General features: G+C 42.0%; 1 protein-coding gene across 1 annotated transcript in view; it reads left to right on the forward strand.

Moving 5' to 3' along the window:
* Positions 1-13,703, forward strand: part of utrn (utrophin) — a gene marked incomplete at its 5' end in the record, with an annotated part of 48,459 nt that overhangs the window by 6,210 nt on the left and 28,546 nt on the right. The window contains 13 exons of the mRNA XM_010790799.1: positions 799-891; positions 1,985-2,062; positions 3,592-3,684; positions 4,178-4,350; positions 5,341-5,456; positions 6,064-6,230; positions 9,367-9,597; positions 10,975-11,156; positions 11,781-11,931; positions 12,209-12,328; positions 12,594-12,695; positions 13,140-13,247; positions 13,377-13,556. Coding sequence (XP_010789101.1) covers positions 799-891; positions 1,985-2,062; positions 3,592-3,684; positions 4,178-4,350; positions 5,341-5,456; positions 6,064-6,230; positions 9,367-9,597; positions 10,975-11,156; positions 11,781-11,931; positions 12,209-12,328; positions 12,594-12,695; positions 13,140-13,247; positions 13,377-13,556 — 1,794 coding nt within the window. The remainder of the gene's footprint in view (positions 1-798; positions 892-1,984; positions 2,063-3,591; positions 3,685-4,177; positions 4,351-5,340; positions 5,457-6,063; positions 6,231-9,366; positions 9,598-10,974; positions 11,157-11,780; positions 11,932-12,208; positions 12,329-12,593; positions 12,696-13,139; positions 13,248-13,376; positions 13,557-13,703) is intronic.

Raw genomic sequence — 13,703 nt, forward strand, 5'->3', positions numbered from 1 at the left:
CTTCAGAGTAAATCGCCAGAACGCCGACACCTCCACCGCTCCCATGTTTTATTTTGTGTTTCCATAAGTTAGTCTCTCTGCGTTTCTGCGCTGGGCTAATGCTAATGCTAATCATGCTAATGCAAGGATAATAAAATGGCGACTTCACAAAACCTTTTGGGAGTTTGACGGGGCGTGGTTTGCATTCCGCCCAGCCAATCAGACATAGGAACCTTTTTCTCCCACGGAAGTCCCTGCTCTCTAGCAGGGACTGAAAAGGGGGTGAAAAGGTTCTCATGAACTAATTTTAGTTCCGGCTGTTTTTGGTGTGAACGCGACATTTCGGAACTATATCGGAACTAAAGTGGGAAAAGTACTGCGGTGTGAACGCGGCTCTTTTGTTATTTTTAACCAAATCTCTCTCAGAGGGGCGTGGGGAGTGGCTCCTTATTTTCATCTAAAGTAACAGACAGAGAATCAGCACTTTGGAAACAGGGCTGAAACAGAGGGGATTATGGGATGCTACAATACATGATCAAACACTTCAGAGACATGTTTTGTGTATATCTGAGACCTATAATATATTGATGAAAAACATTATAATAGGGGACCTTTAAGCGATCAAGCAATTTAAGTCTTAGAGTTTTTTACTTATTAGATATAATTCTAAATCTGAACTACAATTGTAGTTGTGTACGTGTTTGGATTGTTTATGTTTTGTTTAATGTAACAATATCTTGATGAATATTTCTGAGCTGCAGCTCTCATACTTGGTGTCTCTGCTGTATTCTGATCATTCATATTATGTCTTGTCATCAGACGGGGAAGACGCCCATCAAAGACATGTTTTCCGACCTGAAGGATGGGAGGAAGCTACTGGACCTCCTGGAGAGTCTCACTGACTCTGTACTGGTGAGTGTGTGTGTGTGTGTGTGTCTATCAAGATCAACAGACCTTTGTGTCAAACAATAACACAAAAAAAAGAAGGAATAAGTTCATTTAACACACATTTTTCACATCATTTTTGCTTCACTTCTGGTTCAACTTGAGCTGTGGAATAAAAACTCAAACATAAACTTGAAAGTTGAATCTAATGTTAACATTAAAGCCAGAGGGGACTTCAGGAGATTTATTTATTTAGCTTGATGCTGGAATAGAAACGGCTAAATTAGGAACAGATGTTTTTGCGAACACATTTACATCTCACACTTCCTCAATTATCGAAGTGTGAAGTTTGCTGGTTTTTCCAAATGTATTTGATCTTATCAAGACAATTCAGATATTCCTCCAAAAAGATGTTGCTCAACAAAGATTCATTTGAGTTATTAGCATTCAAGCTCACATTTAACAACTGATTAGAAGGAGAATTTAACATAATAACAAAAACGCTTGTACAGAAAAGGAGAAAAACAATCACTTATTCATATTACATCCTAAAGTATACATGTCTTCACTGAACAACCATGATCTTATAAAGAGCTCCTTCTGTTTTTTGGTGTTCCTTATTTTTTTTATCAGTGTCACCTCGCTGTTAGCCCTTCAACAGCACATCTGCTTTCTAGCACCTGCATCCATACACACAGTACACACACATACACACGCACGCACGCTGATACCCAAATACTAATTCTATAATGGGGTGCTAATGGGTGGTTGAGGTATGTGAAGACTTAAAAAGGATTTGCACTTGGCAGCGATCCATCCTGCCATTCTTTCCATAAGTTGGCCTGTGGACACTGCTGATAGGGTAACGAGTGTGATGAATGTATGGAGAGAAACTCACTGCTGAGTGATGGCATTCCTTTTTTCTGTGCAGCAATGCCTCACATCCACATTTACTGCATCAGTCTGGACGATTGTAAATAAATGTTTCATAGACTCAATTCACTAAAACTACTCCCATGTGTCTCTGAAGATTTTGAACTACCAAAGTTTTCTGCAGCATAATGATTGGCTAATAAAGACTGAACATGTCGTCACCTGATTTGTGTTTCCTGTTCCTCAGACCAAAGAGAGAGGCTCCACCAGAGTGCATGCTCTCAACAACGTCAACAAAGTACTTCAAGTCCTGAATCAAAATAATGTGAGTATCTGCTGTTCTCTGCAGTTTCTTCTCGGGTTTTGTCACATCAGCTGTTGTTTAGCATGTGCCTTCAGCCAAATCATGTACATCAGGGTTTCATTTTAGCTGCATATTACAGCACAGCACCGTCAGAAAGAGGGAACCATAATGAACTGCAACCTTAGCTGCTATTGTGTTATGTTGAAGTAAAACCCACACACATGTTGGCTATGCTACATTTGACATTGTCTCACACTAGCCGAGGTTTGTCCATTTCTAGCCAAGTGTGCTCCTGCGTTATTCAAACCCGGTAACACTTTCTGCAACTATACACGACTGCATGTTCTCTGAATGTGTCTATATTGAGTTCAGTATATTTCTTTGTCCGTCTCCCTCCATCACTCCCTCAGCCCTCCTCATGTGTACAATGGTTGGTTACTTAATGCCTTGACCCAAGCAGTGTGAGCTAAATTGCAGGGCATGCTCACTGGAAGTTGGCAAAGCTGGAGTTTGTATGCAACCCCTGCTGGTTTCTCTCAACCCCAGCTGGCAGCGAAGGCCAGAGTTCCCACAAGCCTTTTAAAGTCTGCTGCCTGGAGAAAATAGTGTTTGAAAATAAGAGTATAGAAACCACATGTATACTTGAAATTGGCTTCTTGTTGATGTCCTAGCTTTGGAAAACATGACTTTACTATGCACGTATACTGTAACATGAATCTACAGCTGTATCTGTAGAGCTACTATATGAAGAGTGTCATTGCACTATTTATTTCCTCTCTGGCATCTAATGACCGGTGGTGTGTGATTTGTCAAAGTTTTTGGAAAGTGTGGGTTCAACTGGAAATATGTCCTAGTTTAGAAGGTGGGGATGGAAACATGCACACAGATGCAGAGGGCTGACTTCTGTGTGATAGGCCGAGCTACAGAGAGAAAGAAGGATAGAGAGACAGACAAAAAGAGTATAGTTTGGCGGGATGAGGCTAATTGGGAACAGAACAGTTCAGGGGTCAGCTCTGTCGTGCACGTAGAGGTCACTTTGAGTCTGACCAGACACTTGACCTCATGTTCCACTCAGTGCCTTGATCTTCTCCAAAATACTTACATGTAATCAGTTCGCACTTAGCCTCACCTCATATGACTAAAGTCGGACAAGGCTGCAGACATGCTTTATTAGTAGCAATTGAAGGGTGTAATTAGTGTGGTATAATCCACTGTGGGGGGAAAAGGCATGGTTGAGAATCTTTCAGCTGTAACAATGTGGACACTCATTAACATTAGCAGGAATCATTTATACTCCACTGCAAGAAACTTAGATTTTTGCTTTGTAGTTTAATAAAACGATTCCTAAGTGTTGCCTAATTTCGAAAAAAAGATTTTTACAGTTTTATAATGTTGGCAGTGTTTTATTGTTGGCATCTGAGCCGGCTTTTCAACGTATCTGCTCAACACAGGAATCATTTCAACTTTTTAACTAATACACAGCTTTAACAATACTTGTATTATTCATATTCACATAAACATGTTTTTCTCTCATCGTCTGTCACTTTCAGGTTGATCTGGTAAACATAGGAGGGACAGATATTGTGGATGGAAACCATAAGCTGACTCTGGGCCTCATCTGGAGTATTATCCTCCACTGGCAGGTGAACACATACAAGTTCAGATTATGAAAAATCAGTAGTGATGTTCACATGTGCGTGCATGCATGTAAACGTGCATGTCATCAACTGCTTTGTGTACGTTTTTCCTAGGTTTAATTAAAAAAAGGTTTATCACTGCCAGTTCTTTCAATATTAGTTGTTTTATTATTTAGAGTTTACATTCATTTCACCTGTCATTGTATACAGTATGAATTGCATTGTGTTAGTTACAAACCTGCCATTCGTATTACCATGTAACGTGTTGGTGTTAAACTGTGATATTCTCATATCATTTCTTACACATTATCAAAATCTGTGCCAATTGCATTTGGCATGATGCATTCATCTGCCATGGGCCCCTGTTACATAAGATGATCATTATAATAAGTATCCCTTTCCATATCAACACCAAACACATGCAAGATGTGCAGAATAAAATGATTTTTAATCTGGTTTATTCACCCATATAAATGTGTGTTTTTCCATGTTCGTGCAGGTGAAAGACATCATGAAGGATATCATGTCCAACCTGCAGCAGACCAACAGTGAGAAGATCTTACTGAGCTGGGTACGCCAGTGCACACGCTCTTACCCAGAAGTCAATGTGCTGAACTTCACCACCAGCTGGGCTGACGGCCTGGCTCTCAACGGCATCCTGCACCACTTCAGGTGAGGAGAGATGTAACGTCATGGTAACAAACACTGTTAACCAGTTAAACCAGTTCAAGGATTACCTTTTCACATCCATGGTACATTTAGTCTGAATTGTATGACTTGAGTCATGCACATTTCTGGTAGACTACATTTCCCATACTCTCATGTTGTTGTATTTGTTCCTATGGTGACATTGAATATTTGACATGCCGTTTGACTTTGAAGAATGTAAAAAAACCAAGGCTTGGAATTTAGGTGGTGTGTGTGTGTGTGTGTGTGTGTGTGTGTGTGTGTGTGTGTGTGTGTGTGTGTGTGTGTGTGAAGGAGAGGTTGTGAGGGTTCCCTCTCTGTGTGTAAATGGCGGGGGGTCAGGTTGACAGGTCAGCGCCTGCCGGGTGTGTGTACACGGCTTGACTTGCTCTGTTTACGCCTGCCATGACACTGTTTGCACACGCTCAGTGTGTGTGTACGCCGTTGTGTGTGAAAGAAAGAGTAAGAGAAGCGTCAGAGGGTGTTTCCCCCGCTTTCTGTAACCCCTTGTTCTTACTAGTGACACACACTGGCACACAGGCCTGTGAGCTGTGAGAAAGGCCAGTGTTGGTTTAGACCTGGGCCGGGGTTTAAGTGGATCACTGAACACACACATTCCATACCCAACTGGCTTCAACGCAAGTCCCCCTGAACCCCTAAGGGAAGAGTCTTTTTTGTACAGAGGACACATATGCTTCAAATGTTTGTTACTTTTTTTCTGCACTAGAGTAACGCTCAGAACAAGATACATCTACAAACTTCCACCCCCTTTGTTAAAACACAAGTTAGTATAAAAACACATGCATGTACAACAGAAGCTATGATCTCAGAAAATCAACTATTTACCTTCACTCCAGCACTTTGAGAAATGCGCATATTTATGCAGATATGCGTGTTATATTAATAATCTGAGACTGGAAACCCTATTCTGGAAATCCTGAATGTTAAAGTTGCCACTGTTCTTTGTGTCTTCAGGCCAAATGTATTCAGCTGGGATCAGGTGGTCCGACTGAGCCCTGTGGAGAGACTGGACCATGCCTTCACTGTAGCCAAAGACCAGCTGGCTATTGAGAGGCTACTGGATGCAGAAGGTACGTCCATTAGGAGCTGTTTAAAAAACATTTCCCATGTTGTACACCAACTGTATTTATTTTGGCAAGGATGACTGTAGAACGTTCTTTTATATAAACAATTATATTTCAGTCACCCATAAACTACCTTTTTAAAGCGGAACAAAACAAAGTAAAAGCTGGATATGGAATGCCTTCATTTTACTACCAAACATTCCCACATATTCGAACATGGTCTGCATTCACAAAGCCTACCTTCATGTCCTGCCAGCAGTTGGATACACTCACGGTGGAGCAAATACTTGGTGTTATCTTTGGCTGAAGATTTGTAAGAAGCTGTGTTTGCTCAGAATGTTTTCCTACTTGATGGAGCACCTGTAGATCCTCGGTGTGCGTGTAGCTGAGCTGTTTATATTCATACACTTCTTATGTCATGACCCAGTGGTAGTCACATCTGACCTATGTCAAAGCAGTTTAATTTGTATAACTTGTCTCAACCTGCCCTTTTCTCTCCTCTCTCACCTTCCTCCCCTTCTAATCTCCTCTCACTCCATCTACCATGCTGCCTCTCATGCTTGATTTCTATCTCTGCCTCCCTCCCACTATTCTCCCCCCCCCTCTCTCTCAGACGTGGCGGTGCAGTTACCAGATAAGAAGTCCATCATCATGTACGTAACATCGCTGTTCGCCGTGCTGCCCAAAGACGTTACCATGGAGGCTATCAGAGAAGTGGAGACTCTGCCACGCAAATACAAAGTGGAGTCTGAGGGCTCAGGTCGAGGACTCAGTGCTCTGGTAAAACACCACACAGTTAATGTATGTGATATGATACAGGAGGGTACCAGACAAGCTTGAAAAACAAGCTTGAGTTTCCTTCTGGGCAAAGTGGGAAAGACACATAGATCTAGACCAAGGGGAGAGTCTCCTCGCTATCCACACAGCATTTCAAACTGCACACACACAGATAGTGCTCACTGGATTCCATGGATACATCTGCTTCTCAAGGAGTTCAAGGTGCTTCTTTGTGTGCAAAACCCACAGCTGGTAACCAGAGATGTAAACAGAAGAGCAGTAAGCCCAAACCTCAGGAATGTATACGTGGAATCCAAAAGCGAGTTTCTTAACAATTAGATGGTTCTTAATAATTGAGATGCAGAATCAGTTCTGAACTGGTTCTCAACCCTTGGTCTTGGTTCAGGACTTCTGTCGGCACTGAGAAAAACACAACATAGCATTCGATTTATTTAGAAAAACTTGCTTATTTGTTATGATTCCCATAAGTGATTGTTCAGTAAGCGATCTAAAATGTGTTATTCCTTTGGCATGTTCTAAATATGAAGAATCGTTTCATCTGAGTCGGTTTAAGCTGTTTTTTTTGTTAGTTTAACAGTGGATCTAAATGATACGGAAAGTATTTCTTGTTGATCTTTTTGTTCTCATGCACGTTTGCCATAACGATAATGCTAGCTGTGTTTTATATAAGCTGAGCTAACTTTACTAGCATCCTTTAGCCTATAGTGCAAGAGCTGCCACAATGCTAAAACGTTCTTTATTGAACTTGAAGTTTTATGTTATGCACATGCCAATTTTTGTATATAATGTGTACCATATGTACTGCAAGTACTAGCATTCACGTTCTGGGTTATAAGACGTACTGAATTGAAACCTGGATGTCCTAATTTAAACTGTTCACAATGCATTTGTATCGATACACCCCCAAAAAACAAAAGACTGTGCTCAATCCCCATGGTTCAGTTATTTCAGAAGTGAAACAGTGCTTGAGACCAGCAGATATATCCCCTCCGGTTGCTGCCTCTCGGAACCTTCCTTTCTGTGCCGGCGTAAACAAGCCGCTATCTCCTTCTATGAACGGAGAGATGATAGCTCGGCTCCTGAACGTCAGCCCCAACAGCTAAAAGCTCAAGCCGTAAAAAATCTGGACCCATAACTGCTTCAACCTTTTGCGGCCGCGTTGTGTTCGTGATAACATTCAGTTTAAAGGCCACAGCAGCTGGCATGTGCAAGAATAAGGAATACTGTGAAGTGCCTCATTGTGTGTTTCCTGATTGAATGAGTGAAAAAGCCGTCTCCTTCATTCTCTCCAGCACTGCTCATGAAAAGCATGGCAGGCGCAGCTAAACAGGGAGCAGAGCCATGACTCACCCAGCTGACATTAGCCAACAGACCAAACTGCATGCTGCTGGAAACACAGAGCAGTGAAGGGGTGGAAGGAAATGAGGGGAATAGAGATTTGACAGGGAAGGTTATTTGAGCATTGTGTGCTGGTGGGCGGGTGGCTTCAGTATGTTACTGACACGCACATGCTGATACAACATCTGTGTCTTATTTCTACACCTTGACTCAATTGGACTTCCCTGCTGTTTCACTAACGTGTGGTTCTGATAATTGTTCACATTGTTAACATACTATATTCCACAATAACTACAGCATCACCCCCAAAAATGTAATTTCATTCAATCACATGCATCCCTGGAGCGGCTCCTTTCAGAGGTTTTGAGTCAGAATTCCAAAACCACCTCTTAAGTTTTTATTGCCCAAGGGCACATACTTCCCACGCCTTGGAACGAGAGCTGGAAAGCGGTTTTAAATAGTGGGCTGATTGGTCCAACGAGGGGTTTACTTTCCTGGCACAGCTCGTCTTCATAGGAAGTGATGCGTAATGCTGCTGGAAGTGAGAGGAAAAAGAAAGGCCCTTTGTTTTTGCTGACTGTTTGGTTCCCTCCTTTTAGTTGTAGGTTCCTGATGATGTTGTGAAGTTCTTTCTGGTGATTTTAGTTGATTGTTTTCAACATTCAAAACAACTTCAGCTTGAAATCTAATAATATTGAATATTGCTGATGATGAAGTGAACTGATGTATGGATGATGGTGAATCATTACATGCTCCAGGATTTAAATGAGATGAATGCAGAGATCGAGTTGAGCAAATCATCTGGTGATAATAAAGTGTTCTGCTGTGCCAGACCACAGCTATTTTACAGCCATTCAAGTCAATGAATAGACCAAGGCTGCAGTTTTCTCTCTCTGTATAGTTCACTCTCTCTTTCTCACTCTTTTTCTCTCGCTGCTGCTGCTGTCTTTTCATCCTCAGCTCACTAACATAAGGGCTTACACTATTTTTGTTTACTTATTTCAAAATATCAAAGGTCATTGAGTATTTTCAGCACCTGCCCTTATCCCAAAATCGCTGCACATATGTTACTGTTGTGTATTTTCAGCCTGGAACACAAAGGGCTATTTGACTTGTTACTGTACCAGTCTCCACACACCCATTAGCATTTCTGTCATCTTTGACTTGGCATCGCTGCCGTGCATAGATTGATATCTCCCGTTCATTTCGGCTCCACACAGATCTGTTGAGTTCTGTTGAACCTTTTCTTGCTTACTTATAGAAAAGTGTAAACCTGGAATAGTTTGTTAATTCAGTTGTGTACAAAGGACGTCACATGTAAACATGGTTTATATCCAAATTGTATTTTTAATGGTATTCAAAAGTGAGATTGTGTTGACAAAACTTAAGGAACTATTTAGGAATGTATTCAGGAAGTTGTTGAAGGACACTGCAGCATTCCTTTCAGACATGTTTTTCCTATTGTACTATAAACTATTTTTACGCTTTAATGCTTTAAAAACAGCTCACCATTCATTTTCAAACTGTATACCCAACTTTACCCAGGATAGCACTATATTTCAAAGCGTCTGCTATTCCTAGAATGAGGATTGACCTTCCCAGCATGCCAGGGGCACCTCCCAGCATCCTATAATAGTCCTGCAGTTGTTTTTTTTCTTAAGTCAGCAAGGCAGGTCCCTCTGCGTACTCCAGAGTAAACTACATTTCTGGCTCTATTTTAAAACTGACCAACTGATATGTTCATATGAAAATCAAAAAATCCCTCTTCTCATGTTTTCAGAATGTGCAGATGGAGGAAGCGGGCAGCAGCCCCCGGCCTGAGACCCCCAGCCCCCTGACAGAGACTGAGGGGGAGATGGAGGGCAGCATGATGGAAGTGGACCTGGACAGCTACCAGACCACGCTGGAGGAGGTACTGACCTGGCTGCTGTCGGCCGAGGACGCTCTGCAGATTCAGGAGGAGGTGTCGGACGATGTGGAAGAAGTCAAAGAGCAGTTTCACACACACGAGGTAGGAGGAGACCTGCAAGCTGGCGTGAGGCTGCATGCACAAGCAGAGGAACGCACAAACAACAGCTCTATTTACCCATCAAAGTATTTATTTGTATATTTATTTATTCATTAATACATTCATTTATTTCTGTGGATATGTAAAAAAAATTAAAAAGGGAAAAATAGTTTGGTTCCCTTCCTACTTTAGTAGATGAAACGTCCCTAACTGTTTAAAAAACGACATGCTCAAAGAGATATCCTAAATGGACCTATACATATCCGTTTAAAATAAAATTCGTATTGTTTGACAATACAAATGCTGACACACTTTTATGACCCACATGATATTTGTCAGTTTTTTGTCAACTGTCATTCTCTCTGAGATAGAGGCCTCCCACAACCAACTGTACATGCTCTGTACATGTTGGGAATGCCAGGAATTCTGCTGAGAACATTGGCGCAAAGCACCCCACGGTGCCTTGGCCCAGAGCTTACTTGCTTGCTTGAGAAGGCGTAGCTGCAGGGTTTGTCTGTGCATGTGTGTCAGGGGGCTTTGGCAGGATTCCCTTGGCTGAAATGTGAATATTTGTGAAGTCTAATGTCTGGAATCCAGGGTCAAAGCAGGAAGCGCGTAGTGAGACCCAAAGCCTATTTAACAGCAGGTCTAAAACAAATCAGTTTGCTTCAGCCAAGTTGTTCACATACTCCAACTTCTCCAGCAAAGCCTAATCAAAAACCATGTGCTCAGAGGTGCAGTCAAAAATGCTTACTCATCCACAGAGCTCACACAAAACAGACAATAACTCAATTCATTGGGTTTCATTTTGCGCACAACAGCAAAGAGCAGCTCCTCTAAGAGTTGAGAAGCAACCAAATTCCTTCAAAGTTTCTCTTGTATTTCTTCTTAAAGTATTCCTCTTTTGTTTTGCAATTGGCCTCAGTTGGCTGCTTGGCAGACTCTGCTATTCAGTGTGTGCTATTCGCAGGCTGGCTCTGACTGTTGCTACAGCAACACTCACAAATGCAAGAGTGCAGAGGTGATGCCCGGTTCTTCTGCAGGGCATCATTAAGTGGTATACCAAGCAAAGCTCAAGGGTGGGGAGAAACCAGATGTTAGTATGTGGGAGCCAAGAGACAGCATGCTGCCTCACATTTAACAAGCAATGTTAAAGCTCCATGTTAAACTCAATCTGGATCATTCTAAAGGTATGTGGTCATACATCGTCTTCCTTAACTATCATAGTGTACATACAGTTAGTGGGTCCCACGGCTGTATGGTGCTAGAACATAGCTTCTCTGGAAGACGCAACATTAAAGAACACAAATCACACAGTTTGAGAGTCAAAGATTTGCATTACATCTTTTTAAATAACTGTTTTATGTTCCTCCCCAAAAGGCTTTTATGATGGAGCTGACAGCGCACCAGAGCAGTGTGGGTAATGTGCTTCAAGCGGGAAACCAACTGATAGCCCAGGGCAATCTGACCGACGAAGAAGAAGAGGAAATACGGGAGCAGATGAGCCTCCTCAACTCCCGCTGGGAAAACCTCCGAGTGGCCAGCATGGACCGCCAGGCCAGGTAGAAACACAAACAAGCACACCTGCTTCAGACCTGCAGGGGGGTTAGAATACCCTTTGCTGTTGTTAATTGCAAACATTACATCATTTTGGTTTATTTATGTCAGAAAATATAAATAGATAAGGCTTGAAATGAAAATATCTGTAGATGTATTCACTGGTAGTGTGCAGGGCAATCCCAACATGAGCAACAATTTGCTCCGAGGTCATTTTTCTCTCTGCGTCTCTGTTGATCTTAGATGTTTATGAGTTTTTCTTTAGAATGAGAGTGTTTGATAATGCAAACTGTGTGAAGGTGACATCTGATAAGCCTTGAGCCCACCAAGGCCTAACAAGTCGAACACTCAATCTGTGTGATCAAGGTTTACGATGCTTTACACACATACACATACATGCACACACATAGTTGTTCATAAATTGTATTCATGTTGTCCGCTCTATCGTTATTGACCCTGATCTAAAGTATTTGTGCTTATGCGTGCCATAACTCTGTGCATGGAGTCTGTATTCAACATTATCACTTACTCTAGACTATGTGCTACTGAGCTGACACCATACAGATGTGTAGATATATAGCTTCTGTTTCATTTCTTCACCTCACTCTGTGCTGACTCTCCCTCTCCAGGCTCCATGAAGTCCTGATGGATCTTCAGCAGCAGCAGTTGCAGCAGCTTTCTGATTGGCTGTCACAGACAGAGCAGCGAATCAGAAAGATAGAAACAGAACCGTCAGTGAACGACCTGGAGCTCTACAAAGAACAGATAGATCAGCACAAAGTAAGATTTCTGTCCAAGTGATGATTTTTCATGAATGTAGTCCATTAGAGAATGGGACATTGATAAACTATGATCAGGAAGGAGACAAAAATAATTCTCACTGCACTTCCCTTGGCCTAAACCAGTCTTGTGATGCATCATCACATGTTTGATCCTTTACTTAATGAGTCATTCACTGTCTCCATGGTGTCCCCATGAAGCCAAGTAGCTTCTCTGCCAGCTCTGTTAATGGGTAACATGTGACCGTGCTGAGTTCACTGTTTGCGTTTCTGTTCAGGAGCTTCAGAATGACCTGGAGGCGGAGCAGGTGAAGGTCAACTCTCTGACACACATGGTGGTCGTCGTAGATGAGAACAGCGGTGAGAGTGCCACCGCTGCCCTGGAGGAGCAACTGCAAGTGAGTTTCTTAAAATGTGTCAGTTCAAGAAGCAGAGCCTCCATCTACGACGTGCACTACATTAGCCTTTTATTGCTAATTCACGAGTAATAACATTGGTAATTTTTCACAAAAAATATCCTAGATCTGTTACAGGAAGCTGTTTTTGGTTACAAGATTTTGTACATCGAGTTCCAAATAACATGTATTAAATGTTTCCCCGTCCTTTGCGAAGTGTTTCTGAGAACATGTTGGTAGTAACAATTGTCTTTATCCTGCATTCCAGTCTTTGGGTGAGCGCTGGGCGGCTGTGTGTCGCTGGACAGAGGAGAGGTGGAACAAGCTGCAGGAAGTCTTCATGGTGTGGCAGCAGCTTCTCTCAGACCAGGTAGGACATGCACTATGAACTCACTCTCACACGTACAGACACAGGCACAGACGATATCATGCACATGGTCTTCCTTTTTTCTTTCTAATTAGATCGTCCAGCATAATTGGTCACAAGTGTTTGCTATTCCTAGCATCTTCAAAACGGCTCACATTTGACCGTTTTTGTTTCATTTTTACATTATTATGAAGGAAAGTGATTAGTACTTCATTACATTAACCTATCAATGTTTAAGATCTAGTGTTTCTCTTTAACAGAAACTTAAAAAAAATATATTTACTATAAAAACTGTGGTTTGAGTTAGAAATGTGTTTGCTTTTGATTTTAGGTCTTCAAGTTATGAATTAAAAGGGTTACAAACATGTTTTTGTTCAAAGGACACCAAGACTGTTTGTAAAGCTTTCTAGGTGTTTGAAGCTAATGCTATTTTCTCACGTTTTCCAGACTTTATTTAGAGAGTGGTTGGCAGAAAATGAGGAGGCCTTGAGTGAAGTACAGACCAGCAACTTTAAGGACCCAAGTGAAATGAATTCCAATGTGCGCCGATTAGCAGTAAGTTATCTGCCAAGTCTTCGAAGCTGCCACGCCAGATACTTTAACAACTAAATGCCTTTTTAAACTTCAATATAAGGTTTCCATGTTTTGTGTAGCCCTTCATTTTTTTGTGACTCCTTCCTGTAGATTTTGAAGGAAGACATGGAGAAGAAGAGGAGGACTCTGGACCAGCTGTCTGATGCCGGACAGGATGTGATCTCGCTGCTCCGGAGCCCTGAGGCCGGGGCCAAGATTGAGGCGGACACAGAGGAGCTGGCTCATCGATGGGATAACCTGGTGCAGAAGCTGGAGGACTGCTCCTTCCAGGTGTGTGTCAGTGTGTCAGAATGGGTTTTGTCCTCCTGCGTGGAAAACTTAATGCACAAAGTACAAAACTACACCTCAAGAAAAAGGAGCTATTCATTTAAATATGCTGAGGTCAGTGTTGACGAAGATGGATCAACTTGGATAAAA

This window comes from Notothenia coriiceps, unplaced genomic scaffold (genome assembly GCF_000735185.1).
Source record: "Notothenia coriiceps isolate Sejong01 unplaced genomic scaffold, NC01 NC01_scaffold00034565, whole genome shotgun sequence".
NCBI lineage: Eukaryota > Metazoa > Chordata > Actinopteri > Perciformes > Nototheniidae > Notothenia > Notothenia coriiceps.